We start from the raw sequence: 22,287 nt of genomic DNA, 5'->3' as shown, positions 1-22,287 counted from the left end.
GCCCCAGGGAGGGAATTCCAGGATTTTGACCCAGTGACTGTGAAGGAACGGTGATATATTTCCAAGTCAGGATGGTGAGTGTCTTGGAGGGGAACTTACAGGTGGTGGTGCTCCCATGTATCTGCTGCCCCTATCCTTCTAGATGGAAGTGGCTGTGGGTTTGGAAGGTGCTGTCTAAGGATCTTTGGTGAATTGTTGCAGTGCAACTTGTGGATAGTACTAGTGTTCATTGCTACAGACTGAGGTGTGGCAATGATACCACCTTCTGGCATGAAACTTCTGAGCAGCTTGGTAAATTGTAATAATTAGCGAGTCATTTGTAGTTATAAATATTTATTATTTGTGCTTGCAAATGACATGCTAATTTCCAGTGCTGTCAGTTTTGTTCTGTATTCAGTCAGCAGAATTACTGTTTTCGGCTTCAGAATATTATCAGTAGTATGCCTTTTCTTCTGCTCTCTCAGGCTCTGATAGGCAGGAGGCATATTGGCAAATGAGTCAGCTTCACTCGTCAGGTTACATTCTGAATTGGTGGATGAATGGAGGCATCACTGGCTGGTTAGATGGGTAGATGACAGCTTCCATGGATAGGAGGCTGCATCTATATGGCATCTTGTGTACGTCTGTTCCATCCCACCTTCTGAGCTCTCTTTGACTGAGGTAGGACCCAGTGTATGGTGTCTGTTCACCCACTCGTCCATCATGAACTTGGTCTCAGATCCAAGCTGTCTCCTAGTTGGAGAACTGGCGGATTGAATGCTGTGTGACATTTGTCATAGATCCACATCATTCTGGAACAGTATTTGTCCTCTTTATTACTTTGGAAGGAATAATTTGACTAGGAAGTATATTATGAAAGGTCTGACACTAGGAAGTTTTGAAGAACAAAGGAACCTTGGTGTTTTTGTCCATAGATCTCTGAAGGTGGAAATAGGTAATGAGAAAGGCATATGGCACACTCACCTTTATCAATCAAGGTATAGATTACAAAAGCAGAGAGGTCATGATGGAATAGTATAGAACATTGATGAGGTCACAGCTGGAATACTACGCACAGTTGTGGTCACCACATTATAGGAAGGACGTGAACGCACTGGAAGGGATGCAGAGAAGATTCACCAGGACGTTGCCTGGGATGGAACATTTAAGTTATAAAGTGAGGTTAGAAAGGCTTGAGTTGTTTTCACTGGAGCAGAGAAGACTGAGGGGCAACCTGTTCAAGGTTTAAAGATTATGAGGAGCATGGACATGGTGGATAGGGAGCAGCTGTTTCCTTTAGTTGAAGGGTCAGTTACAAGGGGGTCAAGTTAAAAGTGAGGGGTGGTAGGTTTTGGGGGCATTTGAAGAAGAATGTTTTTACCCAGAATGGTGATGGTCTGGAATGTACTCCCTGGGAAGGTTGTGGATGTGGGATGCCTCACATCCTTTAAAAGTACCTGGATGAGTACTTGGCACACCATAATATTCAAGGCCAAGTGCTGGCAAGTGGGATTAGGTTGGCAGGTCAAGGCCTTTCATACGTTGGTGCAGACTCAATGTGATTCTCTGCGATTCTAATCTTTCACTTTATCCAAGCCATCAACTCGTACCTGCAGTGTGTGTATGTGTATGAGTCTGGTGGAGGCAAGTTTGATTAAAGCATTTTAAAGGTAATTGGACTGTTAGCTGAAAAGAAAGAATGTGTAGGGGTACAGGGAGAAAGCTGGAGAATGGTACTAAGGAAATTTGAGATCTTGTGCTACATGATAGACTGAGTGACCTCTTGCACTGTAACAATTCTGGAATTTCGTGCAAGTAAGGAGTTGAATTCTCAGTCTTCTTTTCATTAAGAGTTCATGAGGCGTTAAACGATTTCCGGGCTGGAAGTGAACGATTGCTCAGAGACGCAAGTTGGATACCTTTATTGGTATCGGGGTGGCTCAGTGGTTAGCACTGCTGCCTCACAGCACCAAGGCCCCGGCTTGTGTCATTGTCTGTGAGGAGTCAACACATTCTCCCCATGTTTTCTTGGGTTTCCTCCAGGTGGTCCAGTCTCCTTCCACAGTATGAAAGACATGCTGGTTAGGTGAATTGGCCATGCTAAATTCCCCCTCAGTGTATTTGAACAGGTGCCAGAATGTGGTGACTAGGGGATTTTCACAGTATCTTCATTGCAATGTTAATGTAAGCTTACTCATGACACTAATAAATAAACATTTTTTATAAAAGCTTTAAAAGAATTTGTGTTCTTCAGCAAAGCTTTCACTGTACACACTCCTCTTTTATCTTCACCTTTGGCTTGAGGGCACCTTGGAGAGCTGGTAGAATAGACAAATCTATACGATGCAGTGAACTCTGTGAAGTATCCATTGTGTCTGAGATTACAATATCTGGGATTCTGTGTGTTGCAAATATCAGGAGCAGGAATCAGCTGTTTGATCTTTGAGCCTGTTAGGTTATTTGATAAGATCACTTCTGGTCTGGTTATAATTCTGACCTCCATTTTCTTGTCTGTTCTGCAAAACCCTGATTTCCTCGTCTATTAAATATCTATCTAACTCAGCTTTGAATAAATTCAATGACTCTGCCTCCATTTCCTTTTGGGGAAGAGAATTCCATAGATTAACGACACTCAAGAGAAAAATGTATTTCTTATTTCTGTCTTAAGAGAGTAATCGTTCATTCTTAAACTCTGTCCCCTAGTTTCAGTCTACCCCACATGAGGAAACATCCTCCTGACACGCACCAAGTCAAGGTTCCCTCAGGATCTTAACTGTTTCAATCAATTACCTCTCGCTCATATAAATGCCAAATGGTATAGGCCCAACTAGTTCAACTTTCTTTTGTAAAACAAGCCCCCATTGAAAAAATAAGTTGAGAACCTTTTCTGAACTACTTCTAATGTAATTATACAATTTTTCAAATAAGGATATGAAAACTGTGAACAGTGCTCTAGATGTGTTCTCACCAAGGCCTGTACAGCTGTGTAAAACCTCACTACCTTTACATTCCATTCCCCTTGCAAAAAACACCAGTGTTCCATATGCCTTCCTAATCACTGCTACAACTGCCTTCTAACTTCTTGTGATTCACATACTAGGACATTCAAGTCCCTTTGTACCACTGAGTTCTGCAATCTAGCCCCATTTAAATAATATATTGATTTTCTATTCTTCCTGCCAAAGTGAACAAGTTCACATTTCCCACATTATAGGTGGGATTTTTCTCTCTGCGGTGTGTTTCATGGTGGTGGGAGGTGGTGTGCATTGCTGGTGACAGGATATTATGCTCCAACCATTGTCAATGGAGTTTTCCATTGAATGCACCCCTCACCACCAGAAAACCCATCGCGCGGGTACAGTGTTAGCAGGATCATTAGATCCCTCCGGTGTGAATGGCAGCAAGATTTAGGCAACTATTCCAACTGGCAATTTTTTGCCCACACACTTAACTTACCCATATCCCTTTTGTAAACCCTTTACCCCCCTTGACAACTTACTTCCCTGCCTATCTTTGTGTCAGTGCCAAATTTAACTACCCTACATTCAGTTCTTCATCCAAGTCACTGAAATAGACTCTATATCTACAGCAGTGGTGGACCACTGGCCACATGGGGTTCTGAGTGCGGCCCATGAGATATTTTGTTGAGCGTTGTCCATGCACAAGATTGCCACATTCCGCTGATTTCCATCCATATACTTTTTTTCCTAGCGGAATGATTGAAATGATAGACACGTAAGCAAGAGCATGGGAAGTGAGGTACATGCTGATTGCACACAATAGTGACTGTGAGAACCTTGTCTTACTCCACATCTAAAGTGTGAACGTTTATTTTGTTTTTACCGTTTGATGTTGATGATAGTTTTATTACTATATAAATTATAAAACATTTTTTATAACTTTTTATGAAGTATTTGGAGTGTATTAAATGAATAATCTTATTCATGGGGTCATGGTTAAGTGAACAAGCCTGATTTCATTCTTGCCACCCATTGAGATGAAGGAGGGCCACTCATGTGGCCTACTTACTAGCCTAGGTTGCCCATCACTGATCTACAGATTCCCCTTTTATCCACCTTACTTGTTCTGAACTGAACATGAAATTCTATCATGTTATAATCGCTGTCACCTAGAGCTCCTTTAACATGAAGTTATTGTTTAATCCTGTCTCATTGCCCACCACCTAGCCTGGAAAAGCCTGTTTCCTGGTTTAGTCTAAAATATACTGCTCCAAGAAATTGTCCCCATTATAGTTTATTAATTTATTTTCTAGCCTATCTTTATCAATCTGATTCACCAAATCTACATGTAGATTAAAGTCAATCATGATTATTGCAATACCTTTCTTACTCAAACTATTTGCATCATTCTGTTGCATCTCCAACCTATACTGTAACTACTGTTGTTGATCTCTTAAGTAGTGCTGGTGGATGTTCCTTCCTGCTGCTGAGTGTGATTCATCTGCACGTGGTTAAGTGTGGCTGTTAACTAATGCATTGACCTAAACAATCAGTGTGGATTGGTAAAGAATGGGACATGAACTTGCCTGAATTTTTTGAAGTTGGAACTAAAGTAGAAAATGTTTGTGGATATTGCTTATGGCCTCCCAGATTGTATTTGATAAAGTTTCTCATAAGGAATTATGAGCTAAAGTTGAAGTTCATGGAACTGAAGGCAGATTATTTACCTGGTTAAGAAATTAGCCACATATTCAAATATGGTAGGATTAACCATCATCTAGGATGGCATGGACTTGTCAGGAATGGTCAGTATGAATTTGTTAAAGGAAGGTCTTGCCTCACAAACTTGATATAATTCTTTGAGGAAGTGACAAGAAGAGTTGATGAAGGTGGTTTAGTGGATGTTGCATACATGGAATTTTGCAAGGTGTTTGACAAGGTCCCACATGACAGATTGGTTAAAAAAGTAAAAGCCCATGTGATACAGGGTATATGGCAAACTGGATCAAAAGTTGACTTAGTAAACGGAAACAAGGGGCAATGGTCAATGGATGCCCTTGCGACTGGAAAGTTGTTTCAAGTGGTGTTCAACAGGGTTTGGTGTTGGGAGCCTTGTGGCTTATGTTATATATTAACCATTTGAATGCGAGGGGCATGAAAATTTGCAGCTCAGTAATAGATAGTGTAGAGATAGCCTATAATGTGCAAAACGACATTGATGGGTTGGTGAAGCGAACAGTAAAGTGGCAGATGAATTTTAACATAAAGAAGTGTGATGTAATGCATTCAGGGAGGTTGAACAGTTATACACAATAAATGGGAATATACTAAGAAGGGTAGATGAAGAGAAAAATGTTGGCATACAAGTACATAGGTCCCTAAAGGCAGCAGTTCAAGTAGACAAGTTGTAAAGAAGGCAAATGGAATGCTGTCCTTCACTGGTAAAGGTAGAGAATATAAAAATAAGGATAGAGGCAGGATCTTACGACCTGGCTTGTCCCAAAACTGTAAAATCCCACCCGAGGTCCATGGTCTGCTCTTCGCCTGCTCCGATTCCCATGGTGGGGGGGATGGTAAAATTCCAGCCACAATGTTGGAATTTTAAAAACACTGGTGAAGCCACAACTGAAATATTGTATGCAGTTCAGGTCACCACATTGTACGAAGGAGGTAATTACTCTGGAGAGAACGTTTACAAGAATGTTGCCAAGACTAGAGAAGTACAGCTATGAAAAGAGATTGGATAGGCCGTTATTTTCCTCGGAACAAAGAAGGCTGAGGGTGAATTGGTAGAAGTGCAGAAAATTATGAGTGGAAGAAATAGAATGGAGAGGATAAAATTGTTTGCCTTGGTGGAGAATTCTAGGACTGGGGGATATAGTGGTCAAGGTAAGTGGTAGTAGGTGTAGAGGAAACATGAGAAAGAACCTTTTTTATACAAAGGGTGGTGGGTGTCTGAAATTTGCAGCTTGAATTGTTGGTGGAGGCAGAGACCCTAAACTCTTCTTAAAAGTGCCTGAATCTACACCTTAAGTGCTGTAAACTATAGGGCAATAGGTTGGGTGCAGCAAGGTAGTACTAGAAAGGGCACCTGGATGTCCTCTGATTGGCATGGACAAGATGGGTTGAATGGCCTCCATCTGTTCTGTAACATTTTTATGGCTCTATCGTTTCGGTGATGGTGACAAAAAGATAGACGTCATTATAAGCAGAATTATATAAAGATTATTTGATTAAGTTAATGGGCAAAGATATGACAAATTGATTTCAAAGTGAGAAAATGTGATGTAATTCACTTTGAACCAAAAAGGATTGATCAAATTTATTTCTTAAATGGTGAAAAGCAAGAAACTGTGAAGATTTAGAGACTAGAAAGTCAATTTAAATGTCATGAACAGATACAGAAAGTAGGCTAAAAGGCTAGTGGTATACTGATCTTTATATACAGAAGACTGGAATACAAGGAGAGAAGTCAATCTACATCTATACAAAAGCTTGGTTAGATCACATCTGAGAACTGAAAAGTTCTGAGCACCACAAATTAGGAAGAATCCAACCGCCTTAGAGTGGGTACTGTGTAGATTGACCAAAATTATACCTGGACTCCAAAGTTAAAATTATAAGGTGAGATTATGCAAACTACAGTGAAGCTTAGAAGGGGTGATTTTTCAAGATATTCATAGAATCATAGAATCCCTACAGTGCGGAAGGAGACCATTTGGTCCATTGAGTTTGCACTGACTGCAATTCCACCCTGGCCCATCCTCGCAACGTTATGCCTTTACCCTAGCTAGTGTCCCTGACACTAAGAGGCAATTTAGCATGGCCAATCCACCTAACCTGCACATCTTTGGATTATTAAAGGGAACAAATATGGTATTCAGAAAATATTTCTGCTGTTTGAGGAGTCTAGGGAGCATCATCCTAGGATTTGAGTACAGGAGCAGGGATGTCTTGCTGCAATTATATAGGACCTTGGTGAGGTCACACCTGGAATATTGTGTGCAGTTTTGGTCTTATCTAAGGAAGGATGCTGTTGTTATAGAGGGAGTGCAGTGAAGGTTTGCCAGTGTGATTCCTAGGATGATGGAACTGATGTATGAGGAGAGATTGATATGGTGGCACAAAGGTTAGCACTGCTGCCTTACAGCAACAAGGACCCAGGCTCAATTCCTAACTTGGGTCACTGTCTGTGAGGAATCTGCATACTCTCCCAGTGTCTGCTTGGGTTTTCTCCCGCAGTCTGAAAGACTTGGTGCATTGGCCATGCTAAATTTTCCCTCAGTGTACCCGATCGTGCATCATAATATACCTTTCATGAGTGAAATTAAGAAACATTTCTACGTACAAATGGCGAAACTTTTTTCCAAAAATGGCAATTGATGCTAAATTGATTGTTAATTTTAAATCTTAGGTTGATAGATTTTTGATAAGCGAAGCCATTAGGGGACATGGAGCATGTTTATAGAGTTAGGTCAGTGATCAGTCATATTTCATTGACCAGTCAGCCTGCAGTTGGTAGTGGGGAAAATTCTATTATCCATTATCAAAAATGTTACAGAGGAGCAATACGAAAACAATGGCAAAATTGGACAGTCAGTAGTTATTTACATAACGAAAATCATACATATATTATCTGAGGATGTAACTAGGATAGTTGATGAGGGAGAGCCAGTGGATGTGGTTTATTTGGAGCTTCAGAAGACGTTCGACAAAGTCCCACATTACAGATTAGCATGTAAAATTAAAACACATGGGATTTGGGATAGTGTATTGAGATGGATAGAAAACTGTTGGCAGACAGGAAACAAAGAGTAAGAATATATTTTTCCAAATTTCAGGTAGTGACCAATGGGGTACCACAGAAATCATTCACAATATAAATGACTTAGATGAGGGAACCAAATGCAATATTTCGAAACTGGCAGATGACATAAATTTGGACGGGAAGCTGAGCAGTGAGGAGGATTCACAAATGCTTCAATGTAATTTGGACAAGCTGAGAGAATGGACGAATGCATGGCAGATGCAGTACAATATGGATAAATGTGAGGTCATCCATTTTGTAGCAAAAACGGGAAGGCAGATTATTAACAGGGGCAGCACAGTGGTACAGTGGTTAGCACTGCTGCCTCACAGCACCAGCGACTTGGGTTTGATTCCTGGCTTGGGTCACTATCTGTGTGGAATTTGCACATTCTCCCCATGTCTCTGTGGGCTTCCTCCAGGTGCCCCAGTTTCCTCCCATAGTCCAAAGATGTGCGGGTTAGGTTGATTGGCTATATTAAATTGCCCCATAGTGTGCCAGGATGTGTAGGTTAGAGGGATTAGCAGGGTAAATGTGTGGGGGTTGTGGGATAGGGCCTGGGATGGGATTGGTGTCAGTGTAGACTCGATGGGTCGAATGGCCTCCTTCTGCACTGTAGAATTTCTATGATTTCAATGGATTTCTATTATCAACTGGGTGGCCCCAAATTAGGAAAGAATGTACAATGAGACCTGAGTGCCCTCGTAGACCAGCCACTGAAGATGTATGCAGGTGCAGCAGGCAGTAAAGAAAGCAAAGAACATTTTGGCCTTCATAACAAGAGGATTTGAGTACAGGAGCAGGGATATCTTGTTGCAATTACATAGGACCTTGGTGAGATCGCACCTGGAATATTGTATGCAGTTTTGGTCTTACCTGAGGAAAGATGTTGTTTCTATAGATGGAGGGCAGTGAAGATTTACTAGTGTGATTCCTAGGATGATGGGTCTGACGTATGAGGAGAGATTGATATGGTGGCACAATGGTTAGTACTGCTGCTTCACAGACCAAGGACCCAGATGCGATTCCCAACTTGTGTCACTGCCTGTGTGCAGTCTGCACATTCTCCCAGTATCTGCTTGGGTTTCCTCCCATAGTCCGAAAGACTTGATGTATTGGCCATGCTAAATCTCCCTCAGTCTACCCCATCATGCATTGGAGTGTGGAAACCAGGAGATTTTCACAGCAACTTCATTGCAATGTAAATGTAAGCCTACTTGTGACACTAAGAAAATAAACGTTAAAACGTTGTGTCAGTGAGGATTATAATCACTGGAGTTCAGAAGAATAAGAGAGGATCTTTTAGAAACCTATGAAATTCTAACATAAATAGGGTAGATGCAGAAAGGATGTTCTCATTGGTGGGGCAGTACAGAGTCAAAGGCCATTGTCTAAGGACAGCTTTGGGATCTGAGATGGGGAAAGATTTCTCCACCCAGAGTGGTAAAGCTTGTGGAATTCACAACCACAGGAAGTAGTTGAGGCCAAAACATGGTGGCTGGGATTCTCCCAAAAAAATTCTAAGTTTCCAATGTGCGGGAAAACAGAGTAATTCCCGTCGGTTGTTTTAATGTAATTACCAGAGCAAATCTCTGATAGTCTGAGCACTACAAAGTGCCTGAGTGAGATTCACAATGCTAAGCAGGGAGGCCGAGAGCTGCTGAGAAGCCGGCAGTATAGAACTAACAGGGCTACTGTGCATGCACTGATCTGTCAGAAGAGATCGGCACATGTGCAGTGGCCCTCCCCGATTGCCAGCCTCCTGATCTCTGACCTTCCCGATTGTTGGCTTCCCATCCTTCCCCAGGCCAACCCCTACATCCCCCTACTCCCCAACCAGCCCCGATCTTCCTGACTCCCTCCCAACAGTCCCAGCCCCCTCACCATCCCAAAGAACAGGTGGATCCCCCCTCCCCCACCAGCTAGCCCCGATCTCCCCCCGCAAACCGTCTCGAACCCCCCCGACATTCCTTCCCATCCCCACCAGCCAATGGCCAGGCCTGATGGCCCTCCCTCCCTCCCTCCTCCACTGATCCTTTTGCAGAGTGTCATCGGGTTCCCCCCACTAATTGCCCCCTCCATAAGCCCCGTTTCCAGTAGGCCTTAGCCTCTCCGAACCCCTTGGCACTTACCTGCATCGACCCTATCTATTTTAATCTTTAAGTATTTTGTAGGTTTCAACGCGGTCACCTCTCATTCTTCAAAACTTGAGAGAATGTAGGCCCACTTTCCCTGGTCTCTCTTCATAGGACAGTCATGCACCCTGGGAACAAGTCTGGTTAAACTTTGTTGCATTCTTTCTATAGAATAATATCCTTCCTAAACAGTGCACAGTACCCCTGGTGCAGTCTAACCAAGGCTTCATACAATTGAAGCAAGACTTTGCTACTCCTGTACTCAGATCCTGTTATGATAAAGGCCAATATATGATTAGTCTTTGATTAGCTTGCTGCACTTGCACGTTAGTTTTCAATGATTGTTAAGGACACCCAGATCCCTTGTACACCTACACTTTCTAATCTTTTACCATTTAAGAAACACTCTGCATATCCATTCCTCCTACCAAAGTGGATCAGCTCATATTTTTCCACAATATATTCCATCTGCCATTTTCTTGTCCACTTACTGGATGGGATTTTATGGCCGCGCTCATCCCAAAACTGTAAAATCCTGCCCGAGGTCAATGGACCTTTCCATGAAGAACCCCTCGCCTGCTCCAATTCACATCTAATTTTGTGTCGTCCATGAACTTGGAAATATTACACTTGGTCCCTACACCCTGCTGTTTATCATTAATGAAGTGATGGAAAGGGTCATCAATAGCACGATCAAGCGGCACTTGCTTAGCAATACTTTGCTCACTAACACTCAGTTTAGGTTCCGCGAGGGCCACTCAGCTCCTGAGCTCATTACAGCCCTCAGTTCAAACATGGGCAAAAGAGCTGAACACCAGAGATGAGGTGAGAGTGACTCTCCTTGATATCAAGGCTGTGTTTGATTGAGTGTGGCATCAAGAAACCCTAGAAGAACTGGAATCATACGGTCATAGAGGTTTACAGCATGGAAACATGCCCTTCAGCCCAACTTGTCCATGATAGTCCCAATAGCCTGCACTTGGCCCATATCATAAGAACATAAGAACATAAGAAATAGGAGCAGGAGTAGGCCATCTAGCCCTTCGAGCCTGCCCCGCCATTCAATAAGATCATGGCTGATCTGTTGTGGCTCAGTTCCACTTTCCCGCCCTCTCCCCATAACCCTTAATCCCCTCTCTTATCAAGAACCCATCAACCCGCTTCTTAAAAATATTTAGCGAGGCAGCTTCCACCACTTCAACGGGCAGAGAATTCCAGAGATTCACCACCCTTTGAGTGAAGAAGTTCCTCCTCAACTCCGTTCTAAACCACCTCCCCTTTATCTTGAGGCTGTGCCCCCTAGTCCTACTGTCTTTTTTGAGCGGAAAGAGTCTCTCCACCTCTATCCTATCCATCCCATTCATCATCTTATACGTCTCAATGAGATCTCCCCTCATTCTTCTAAACTCTAACGAGTACAAGCCTAGTTTATTCAGCCTCTCCTCATAGCTCAATCCCCTCAACTCCGGTATCAGCCTAGTAAACCTCCTCTGCACTCCCTCCAGGGCCAAAATATCCTTGCGCAGGTGCGGCGCCCAAAACTGCACACAGTACTCCAGCTGCGGCCTCACCAATGCCCTATACAGCGGCAGCAAGACCTCCCTACTTTTATATTCAATCCCCCTCGCTATGAAGGCCAGCATCCCATTCGCCTTCCTGACCACCTGCTGCACCTGCAAGCTGGGTTTTTGCGACTCATGCACAAGGACCCCGAGGTCCCTCTGCACTGTCGCCTGCTGCAGTTTTTCGCCACGTAAGTAATAGTCCTTCCTACCATTCTTCCTACGAAAGTGGACCACCTCACACTTGCCAACATTAAATTCCATTTGCCATTTCCTGGCCCATTCGCCCAGCCTATCTAGATCCTTCTGCAGACTCTCCACACCCTCCACACAATTTGCCTTTCCCCCAATCTTGGTGTCATCAGCAAATTTCGACACCCTGCACTCGGTTCCCTCCTCCAGATCATCTATATAAATGGTAAATAGCTGAGGCCCCAGCACCGACCCCTGGGGCACCCCACTAGTCACCAACCGCCAATCCGAATAGCACCCATTGACCCCCACTCTCTGCCTCCTATTTGACAACCAATCCTCTATCCACGCTAACACCCTACCCCCAACTCCATGTCCCCTGACCTTCTGCAATAACCTCTTGTGAGGTACCTTGTCAAACGCCTTCTGAAAATCCAGAAAGACCACATCCACCGGCTCTCCTCTATCCACTGCCCTAGACACATCCTCATAGAACTCCAGTAAATTTGTCAGACACGACTTCCCTTTAATGAAACCGTGTTGCGTCCGCCCTATCAAGCAATTCCCTTCAAGATGCCTCGCAATTTCCTCCTTAATGACGGATTCTAACATTTTACCTACCACAGACGTTAAACTAACCGGCCTATAATTCCCCGCCTTTTGCCTGGCACCCTTCTTAAACAACGGCGTAACATTAGCCGTTTTCCAATCTTCCGGCACTTCCCCGGAATCCAGCGACGTCTGGAAAATAACCACCAAGGCATCCACTATCACCTCCGCCATTTCTTTCAGAACCCTCGGATGCATTCCATCCGGTCCTGGGGACTTGTCCACAATCAGCCCCTCCAGTCTGTCGAGCTCCACCTCTCTAGTAACAGTAATGTCATTAAGACCCTCCATTCCTACCACCTTTCCATCGCTAACACCCGGCAAATATCCTTCTATACCCATCTTACCCATGTAACTGTCTAAATGTTTTTTAAAAGACAAAATTGTACCCACCTCTACTATTGCTTCTGTCAGCTCATTCCAGGTACTCACCACCTCCTGAATGAAAAAATTGCTCCTTTGGCCCCTTTTGTATATCTCCCCTCTTACCTTAAACTATACCCTCTGGTTTTAGACCCCGACCTTTGGGAAAAGATGTTGGCTATCTACCTTGTCTATGCCCCTCATTATTTTATAGACCTCTATAAGATCACCCATCAGCCTCCTACGCTCCAGGGAAAAATATCTGTGTATATCCAGCGTCCCCTTATAATTCAAATCATCAAATCCCGGTAGCATCCTAGTAAATCTTTTCTGCACTCTTTCTAGTTTAATAATATCCTTTCTATAATAAACTGACCAGAACTCTACACGGTATTCCAAGTGTGGCCTTACTAATGTCCCGTATAACTTCAACAAGACATCCCAACTCCGCATTCAAACATTCTTCATCACCCTGTCCACCTGTGATTCCACTTTCAAGTAGCTATGAACTTGTACCCTTAGATCTCTTTGTTCTATAACTCTTCCCAATGTTCTACCATTAATTGTATAAGTCCTGCCCCCGATTCGATCTACCAAAATGCATCACCTCACGTTTATCTAAATGAAACTCCAATGGGAACCAAGGGGTAAACTCTTTGCCGGTTGGACTTATATCTAGGAAAATGGTGGTCGTTGTTGTTGAAAGTCAATCTCAGTTCCAGGACATCATTGTTCCTTGGGGTAGTATCCTAGGCCCAACCATCTTCAGTTTCTTTTCCAGTTTAGATCAGCTGACACAGATTTAGGATATTGCTTGTCTTGTGGGTCATTTATATACATTGTCTTGAACATTTGAGTAATTGTTCAACTCATAAACCTCTTCCAGTGATCATTTAAAAAGGAACTAAATAATCAGATAATGGATTCCAGACTGCTGCAAAACAAGAATTTTGCAATAGCTAATATAGTAGAACGTCCAGCAGGGTTTTCAGAGCTGACCAATTGATTTAAATGATAGGGCAGAACATCCTTCAAATAAAAATGCAATATTAATTTTCTTAAGTTTCAAAATGAAGCTTCAGAGGAGAAAGGCTAGATAATTCCTTGCCGTTCCTTAATAAAACAAAACATTCTGAGGTTTTAGGAAGTATTGGGATAATTCCACTGCTCTCCTGCTCCAGCTGAGGAGTTGCATTTGAATGAAGCATGCATTGAAGAATTGGTGCTACACTGATGTAGTCCGGTCTTTGAGTCATACTGTCTTGAAGCACTGCTCTTATCTACATTTACCCTATTGATCTATGGTCTTTTTCTCACTGAAGCCTAGTTTTACATTCTCTTTGTATATTAAGGGGACAGTATAGATGTACAATACCACAGATCCATTGATTGTAATCAGAACCAGTGTTTCTTTTTATTAGCACTGAGTGCTAACGAGCTCATGATCCTCAAAAAGAGCGTTTGACAATTGGAGGCCAACCACCAGACTGCTTCAAACCATTAGTTCCAAATAAATGAATTAAACTAGCATTGGACAGGGAGTGGGACTAGCTAAATTACTCTTGCAGAATGCTAGCATGGATTCAATGGGCCAAATTGCCTTCTTCTTTGCTGTAACCATTCTATGATTCTATGGACACACATTACAGATTGCACGTGCAACTTGTCACTGAGGGAGCAAAGACCAGAAATGCCTACTCTCATGATACTAAAAAATGACTGCAAAAATGACTTTTGTGTAAGGATAAATAGTATGGTAATCTATTATTTTTCTAAAACAGAGATTTTAGTTTACCAAGTCACCTTTGTTTTAATATGCGGAGCAATGCTAAATTTCTATGGGTCTTGGTATCTTGTGCATTCATTTATAGGCCATTCTGGATGTGAGGTTAGACAGTGAGTGTTGGCAGGATTCTTGCTTCGTGGGCATCAGAATCCAGCATGATCCCATTCCCACAAAACAGCGGCATATCACTAAATGGACACAGAATTTCCACCTCATTCCCAGCTCAGGATAGTGACATGAATTGGAGTTCCCCTTGCTCTCCTAAAAAAAGTTTAGTTAACTTAGCACCTGTAAATCTTTCTAGTCCATGTGGCTAAATAGTGCACCCACCAAATCTTCACAAAATGTCCACCTTTGTTAAGACACAGTATTTATTTATACAGCTTGTCTTCACTGCACAGAGACATTATTATGCAAAAGAAGGCATGATAAGATATGTTAATTGTTATCAGTTATTTATCTTTGTAATTGTTTAATCAAGATTAACAAATTTCAATTTTTGATGAATTTAAACTTCTGCGTAAACAGTCCATATATATATATATACACCCACAGGTATTCTCTGCAGTTTCATAGAATCCCTATTGTGCAGAAGGAGGCCACCTAGCCCATTGAGCCTGCACCGACAACAATCCCACCCAGTACCTATCCCTGTAACTCCACATATTTACACTGCTTTTTCCCCGATACTATGCTAAGAATTCCTGCTTCTGTACTTCAGTTGAGATGCTGGACATTAATTGGAGACTAATATACTGAGCAAGATGAAACGGAGTTTATAATATATCCAGATCCTGAGGACACTGTTGAAATTGAAGAAGGAGGAGGAGGAAGAGGGGGAGGAGGTGGCGGTGGTGGCCCTCCTCCAGAATTGCTGTTGAAACAAGGAGGAGGAGGTGGCAGAAAATCCAGAGGCAGCTCTGAAAAATTCTCTGGATCCTGAGGAGGTGGAGGTAACTCTGTGAGGTGAGTGCATGTTGATTTCAAGCTGACCAGCAGATCTTTGGAATGAAGGGAGAGGAGGGGATGTTTGCAGGCTTAACTTGTCAGGAAAAAGTGTAGGTTTACTGCTGAGTAACCTTTCATGTACATACTGATTGTCAGGAAGACTAGCCCTGATCCCTTCAGTATCAGTTGGTTGCACCCTACCACACTATGTCAAGAAACCCACGTCTGAGAGTTGGGAAATCATTCTTAAAAGTTAGAAAAATGTATAGGTAGATGATATGATTTTTGATGACTTTAAAAACATCACAGTAAAAATATTTTCATAGTGAAGCAGGAAGGTAATCAGAAGTAGGGACTCTGGCTGTTTCATATCCCACTAATCTGGAGGCTTCAACATTAACTACCTAAATTCAACTAAATCACCACAGCTTTCCTGCACTTCTTGGATCAACACCATATTTGCCATCAGAAGGAATTTAATTTCATTCTTTTAAAGTAACACATTGTTGTGAAACAGATATATATATACAATTATGGAAAAAAAAACATACCAGCTCATGATTTGCCAGTATGAGCCTGTTTTACTTGAGCTGTTTTTAGTAAATGGTTTAGTGTCACATAAACTGTAAAGTATGGACACAGATCTTTAGATTAAATCGCTGGTGCTTATTCATTTAGCGCTGCTCTTTTTTTCTGTAAGGCTTTCATGAGATCTGACATAAGGTCTGGCTTGTCCGAGGATCCACCTCCTCCAGGTCTAGCATTGGAGGTCATCGTGGTATTCTCACTCCTCTTTGGCACAACGGGCCTTTTCACAGCATTGACAGTTGGGGTAGAAGAAGGAGGAGGAGGAGGAGGGGGAGGAGGTGGCGGTGGTGGTCCTCCTCCAGAATTGCTGTTGAAACAAGGAGGAGGAGGCGGCAGAAAATCCGGAGGCGGTTCTGGAAAATTCTCTGGATCCGGAGGGGGTGGAGGTAACTCCGTGAAGTCAGTGCTTGGCTTTGGTTCGTTACTTGCACTCGAATTTCTCCGTTTGATGAAAGTAGGGGGTGGTGCTGCAGATGTAGCAGGTGAAAAATGTCGGGTAGGTGGTGGAGGAGGGCCTGGCTTTGGCCTGGAAGGCTCCGCTGACATTGGAGAAGGCTGGAAAGGTGGAGGGGGAGGTTCAAAGGATGGGGGTGGAGGTGGTAACTCCTCTTCCTCTTGAGTGGGTGGTGGTGGGAGGTTGGTGTCAATATTAAAAGTCCTCTTCTCCTTCAAATTGAAAAAAATGTTATTATATGGATCATTCATAAAGCAAATATTCACATGGCAAACATTGAATCTTCCTTGATTTCCTAATTTTGTTGTTTAATATTACAGTTATTGGTCATACTTTTCCGGTTTAGTTAGCCAAATGTCTCAACCTCCAATAATTCAGTTTATATTACTTCTTATGACCAGGCTTGCTATTCAGATTTGAGAGATCACCTTAAAAGAGTGCTGTCTTGTATCTGATGGGTTCATTACACACAGTTTTGAAAGTGGCTGGATCAATCAATGAAGCTGTTAAAAAACATACGAGGCCCTTGACTTTTTAAAAGGGGCTGTAAGTTTTTTATTCATTCGTGGGACATGGGCATTGCTGGCTGGCCAGCAGCTATTGACCATCCCTAGCTGCCTGAGGGCAATTAAACGTCAACCAAATTGCTGTGGAGTCACATGTAGGCTAGACCAGATGAGGATGACAGATTTCCTTCCCTAAAGGACATTCGTGAACCAAATGGGTTTTAACGACAATCCACAATGGTTTCATGGTCATCAGGAGCTTCTTAATTCCAGATATTTGTTATTGAATTCAAATTCCACCATCTGCTATGGTGGGATCTGAATTGGGGTCCCCAGAATATTAGCTGAGTTTCTCGTTTATTGGTTTAGAGGTGAGACCACTAGGCTATTGCTTCCCCCTAAAAATGAAGTAAAAGTAAAAAAAAATCCTAAACATTGAAAATCACCGACTTGGCCTCATATAAAGTATTGTGTTCGGTTCTGGATACCACACTTTACAAAGAATATGCAGGCCTTTGAGAAGGTACAGAGGAGATTGACTAGAGTGACACCAGTAATTAGTTAGATGGAGAGACTGGAGAGGCTTGGATTGTTCTCCATGGAGTTAAGGGAAGGTTTCATAGCAGTGTTGCAAATTGAGTAAATAAATGCATTCTGGAAAGAGATATGCCTATGCTTTTCATTTTGTACTCATCAGAAGACACCGCAAAAACACCAATATACAGGGAAAACAACAATTTATATTGTATGAGGAGACTGCTGGTTGGTTGACAAGTGGACTGTGATGAGTAGGGGCATTGCCATGGAGAATGTACCAGATGATGGTGACTTACAATTAACTGCCAAGCATTGTTTGAAATTTATACCAGGCAGCTTGATCCTGATTGGTCAAGCCTGAAGAATGAGTCAGTGAATGGCTTCACTTATTTTGTTAGCTGAAACAGGTGCAATGTGTGTACTTGTTCTTTATGTCTGCATAGAACAGGGCCTTGTGTATTAATATAGGTAGCTTCCAGTACAAGCAAATGCACCACACAACACGTCTGATTGACAATCTTAAAGTGGCACTGAAATTCACTACCAGATTACTCAGTTATGTGATGGGCTTCTTAATTCCAGATATTTGTCAAGTCTTTTTGGCTTGGCACAGTTTCCTGTTAATGCGAAGACCTCTCCTGTTGCTACTGCATTGTAGCAGTATGAAACAAGCTACCTTCACCTTTTACTCATATTTTTGAGATACCTTGCCCTTCCATGGTAATCTGGGGTAGATTGGGCACTTTTAAGGGCTAAAAATGACATCTTAAGTCCTGTTCATGAGTTTGCATGAGGTACAACTTGGAAATGGTCTGACCAGGGTAGTCATTAATCTACATGGTGCCACAATGTGATAAATGAATTTCAGTTCTACGTACATAGGCCATACATCCTGAAGACTGGTAAACTGTATCAAACAGCATGTTCCAGCCTCAGTTCACAATAGGGAAGGTACAGACTGTACCCAACTAGCCCGTGCTTGCAAAACTCAAACCACATTATCCAACAGTGATCGGACATTTGTTAAATAATCCTCATTGTGCTAAGAATTACACAGACAACAAAGTTAAGATTGTCAGTGTGTATGAAAGCTGCAAGGATCAGTTAGCTGGATAGCTGGTTTGTGAGGCAGAGTCACGCCAACAGTGTGAATTCAATCTCCAAACCAGCTGAGGTTATTTATGAAGGCCCACCTTCTCAACTTTGCCCCTTGCCTGAGGTGATTCTTAGGTTAAATTACCACCAGTCAAACTCTCGTCCTCAAAGGGGAAAACAGTCTGTAGTCATCTGGGACTATGATGACTTTACCTGTACTGGAAGCTACATATATTAATACACAAGGCCCTGTTCTTTGCAAACAAAAAGAACAGGAACATATGTTGCATCTGTTTCAGCTCAACAAAATAAGCAAGAGCCATTTGCTGACTCATTCTTCTGGGAATTCATCAGTTAACTGTCAGTCACCATCAACTGGTGCATTCTCCATGGCAATGTCTCTACCAATCAGTACTCTTATAAATTCTTGTTTTCCCCATATTGATATTCTTGCCAAGTGTCCCGGTGAGTGCAAGGCACAGGCTGGAATTCTCCAGCCGTTCATGCTCCGCCACCTCTGCCAACGAGAATAGAGAATTTTGCGCTCAGCTAAATATCCATTCCCTGCAGTGGGACCAGAGAATCCCAGCCGCAGACAAAGTCAGAGAATCCAGCCTTAAAATCTTTGACATGTCTCTCTTTTCAGCAATACTCAAATTCTCTACCACCAAACAACTGTTTAAATAGACTTGCTGACTGGTTGATCAGTAACTAAAGGTCACAGACTTAACATCATTAACAAAGGTACCAGCGGATGAGGAGATTACATATTTTGCACAATGAGTTGTTTTGATTTGGAATGTATCACTGGAAGCAGATTTAATAGTAAGTTTTTTCAATCTAGACTTGAAAAGGAAATAAAATGCAGGACTGACTATACTGTAAAGCTGGGGAATGGAATTAATCGGATTCTTCTTTCGAAAGGCTAACATAGGCATGTTGATCTCAATACCTCTTTCTGTGCTATAAATGCCATTATTTTATGATTCTAAGAATTGTTTGTGCTTCCACTTTGCTGGTCAGACTGAAGCAGATGAACCAGCTGTGTAGATACTTGTGTTGTGAAGTTGAGGTGGAAATATAGGATGGGATTCTCCACCCATTCACTCCAGGTGGGATTTTCTGATCCCGCTGTAGTGAACGAAGATTTGGCTGAGTGCCAAATTTTCCATCCTTGCTGGCAGCCATGGCAGTACGTGAATGGCCAGAGAATTCCGACCTTGTATCTTTGACATTTGTAAGTATTTGCGGAAAACTCTATTGTTATGATAAGTTTAAGTTCATTTATTAGTGTCACAAGCAGGCTTATATTAACTGCAATGAAGTTACTGTGAAAATCTCCTAGTCGCCTCACTCCGGCATCTGTTCGGGTCAATGCACCAAACCAGCACATCTTTTGGACTGTGGGAGGGAACCAGAGTGTCCGGCAGAAACCCATGCAGACAAGGGGAGAATGTGCAGACTTCTGCATAGACAGTGACCTAAGTTGGGAATTGAATCCAGATCCCTGGTGCTGTGAGGCAGCAGTGCTAACTACTACGCCATGTTTCTGGGATAGAGATGAGTAATATGGCAGCTGCATTTGCTCACACCTCATGAGCACATGTTCGTGTTAAGCATGCAGCATCATAGAAACTCCCTCGCTAAGAAACTACCTTAACGTTTGTACTGTTCATATGGCTCAATTCAGGTGTCCCCAGAAGCCAAGTTTAATGAAAGGAAAAAATCAAGATGGGGAGGTATAAAACCAACTCATGTTTGGAAGAAAATTAACAAAATGTCAATCCAAACACAAAAATATTCTACTCCTAACTGAAACTGAGATAATAATCCACTTAAACGCCTGACTGAGTAGGCCAAATCCTAGCTCCTGATATGTTTAATTATTTAAGCTGAGGTATATACTGTGGGAAGAACCTCATGGAAGCCATGAAACGCAACGGATTGAGGAACTAATTTTAATAAATGTACTATTTTTAAGGGGTTCAACATGCCTCATTGTCCCCGTCTAGTTTCATGTCTCGGGCCTACCAATAGTGAGACTAAATGTTGGCAGCAGCATCTTATACAATTTACCTATGTCAGCTGCACTTACTAATAAGGTGCTTTTCAATTTTAGGCTCATTGTCAATGTTAAATGTTATGTTTTAAGTGAAAAATGATTGTGCTCGGGAATGCAGTTGGGCTCAACATGTGGTTTGCTACTGAAGTACTTGCACAAGATTATCAGGCACATATCAGTATTAGCAAAATGCAGCTATTTGCTGGTATTACTGGTAGCAATCAAATTAAGAGAACCTAAAGCTTCTTTTCACACTGTGCTGTGGCTGTTGCAGTGAGAAAAGTTTATTAAAAGCTCCATGTGCTCATTTGTATCTGGGGTCCAGAGAACATAGGAAATAGTAAGGTATGAAGTTAGCCTTTGAGAAACTTTCCACAGTGTACCATCCGGTCAGCTAAATGAAAATTGCTGACTGTTTTTCTTAATTCTATGTGGGACATGGAAGTCATTGTCTGGTCAGCAATTATTGCCCATCCCTCATCTCCCTTGAGCTGAGTAACTTGCTAGGACATTTCAGAAGGCAGTTGAGAGTCAACCACATTGCCATGGCTCTGGAGTCACATGTAGGCCAGACTGTTAGGGAGAACAGATTTCTTTCCCTAAATGACATAAGTGAACCAGATGGATTTTTCCTACAATGGTTTCAAGGCCATCAGTAAATTATTAACTCTAGATTTTTTAAAATTGAATTCAAATTCCACCATCTGCCATGGTGGGATTTGAACCCAGATGCCCAGAACATTAGCTGAGTTTCTGGATTAATAATCAAGTAATACCACTTGGCCATCACTTCCCCACAGAGAAAGCAGACTTTTAGGGGAAATCCATACATTTACTAGTTGCTAATGATTTCACAGATATAATCATCCTGTTTCTCTTCGACATTAATTTTGCTTACCTCATTCTTCCAAGCTTCCGGAAGGGCAGAGCTGACTGTGTTCCGTGCTTGCTGGGGTTGTCCTGGGTGTCCATTTGGTTGAGGAGCAGCTTAATGACAATATGGAAAAAGAAGTCTTAATAGGAATATATATTTAGATTTTTCAGTTCCCCAGAAGGAATAACAGTAAAATGGGGAAATAAAAGTAGTGTCCAAACTGTTTTTTCCCTTCTGGGCTTCATTCAATCAAAACCTTTTTTTTCTCTAAACACACAATCAAAGGAGAAAATACGTCAGTTTATTCAGATTTAGGATGAGATGAAAAACCGAGGGAATGCAAGTACAATCTGCTGCTTTGCTAAAGTTCCAATCTCAATCAGGAACAAGTTAGATGGATTATAGAAGGGACGTGGGAAAAATCACTCAGAAGTTCTGGCTGGCTTGTTGACACACACCTCCTAGTGTCCAGCTGCTAAATGACATTAAAGGCATCCTGGCAGCAGCTTGCTCTCCCTACTTTTGGGACTGAAGAACGTTTTGACTGGGTTGGGATGTCACAGGGAATTGGGAGGGAGAAAAAATGTTAAAAAGATAACATCCTTGAAAAGAGTAAAATGTAAGTGCTTTTCTCTGAAATTATTTTGTTGAAAAGCAGAATTTATTGTTCGGCTAATCTATCTAGTTCTTAATCCTGTTAGATCAGTGAGCGATGTGGTGACGGCTGTATCATATTACTATACCCTCCCTGCTTAGATATGGAATGAGGTAGTGAGATTTATCCTTAACCCATTTGGAAAATTTGGTCTCAAGTAATAGGGGTGGCATGT

General features: G+C 42.2%; 1 protein-coding gene and 1 long non-coding RNA gene across 3 annotated transcripts in view; one reads left to right on the top strand and one right to left on the bottom strand.

Annotated features, from left to right (window-relative positions):
• Positions 1 to 15,186: 15,186 nt before the first annotated feature.
• The window catches only part of apbb1ip (amyloid beta (A4) precursor protein-binding, family B, member 1 interacting protein), a 129,021-nt gene continuing 121,920 nt past the window's right edge, over positions 15,187 to 22,287 (bottom strand). For both annotated transcript variants that reach the window (XM_080211456.1, XM_080211462.1), the window contains exons 13-14: positions 21,482 to 21,570; positions 15,187 to 16,595 (exon numbers count right to left, since the gene is read on the bottom strand). In XM_080211456.1, the coding sequence (XP_080067582.1) occupies positions 16,008 to 16,595; positions 21,482 to 21,570 (677 nt within the window). In that variant the 3' untranslated portion in view covers positions 15,187 to 16,007. The remainder of the gene's footprint in view (positions 16,596 to 21,481; positions 21,571 to 22,287) is intronic.
• The window catches only part of LOC145357906 (uncharacterized), a 73,112-nt gene continuing 70,467 nt past the window's right edge, over positions 19,643 to 22,287 (top strand). Inside the window, exon 1 of the long non-coding RNA XR_013889386.1 lies at positions 19,643 to 19,758. This is a non-coding gene — a long non-coding RNA (uncharacterized LOC145357906). The remainder of the gene's footprint in view (positions 19,759 to 22,287) is intronic.

Source organism: Carcharhinus amblyrhynchos, chromosome 2 (genome assembly GCF_965287045.1).
Source record: "Carcharhinus amblyrhynchos chromosome 2, sCarAmb.v2.hapA, whole genome shotgun sequence".
Lineage (NCBI taxonomy): Eukaryota > Metazoa > Chordata > Chondrichthyes > Carcharhiniformes > Carcharhinidae > Carcharhinus > Carcharhinus amblyrhynchos.
This window is presented reverse-complemented; position numbering and strand designations above follow the sequence as displayed.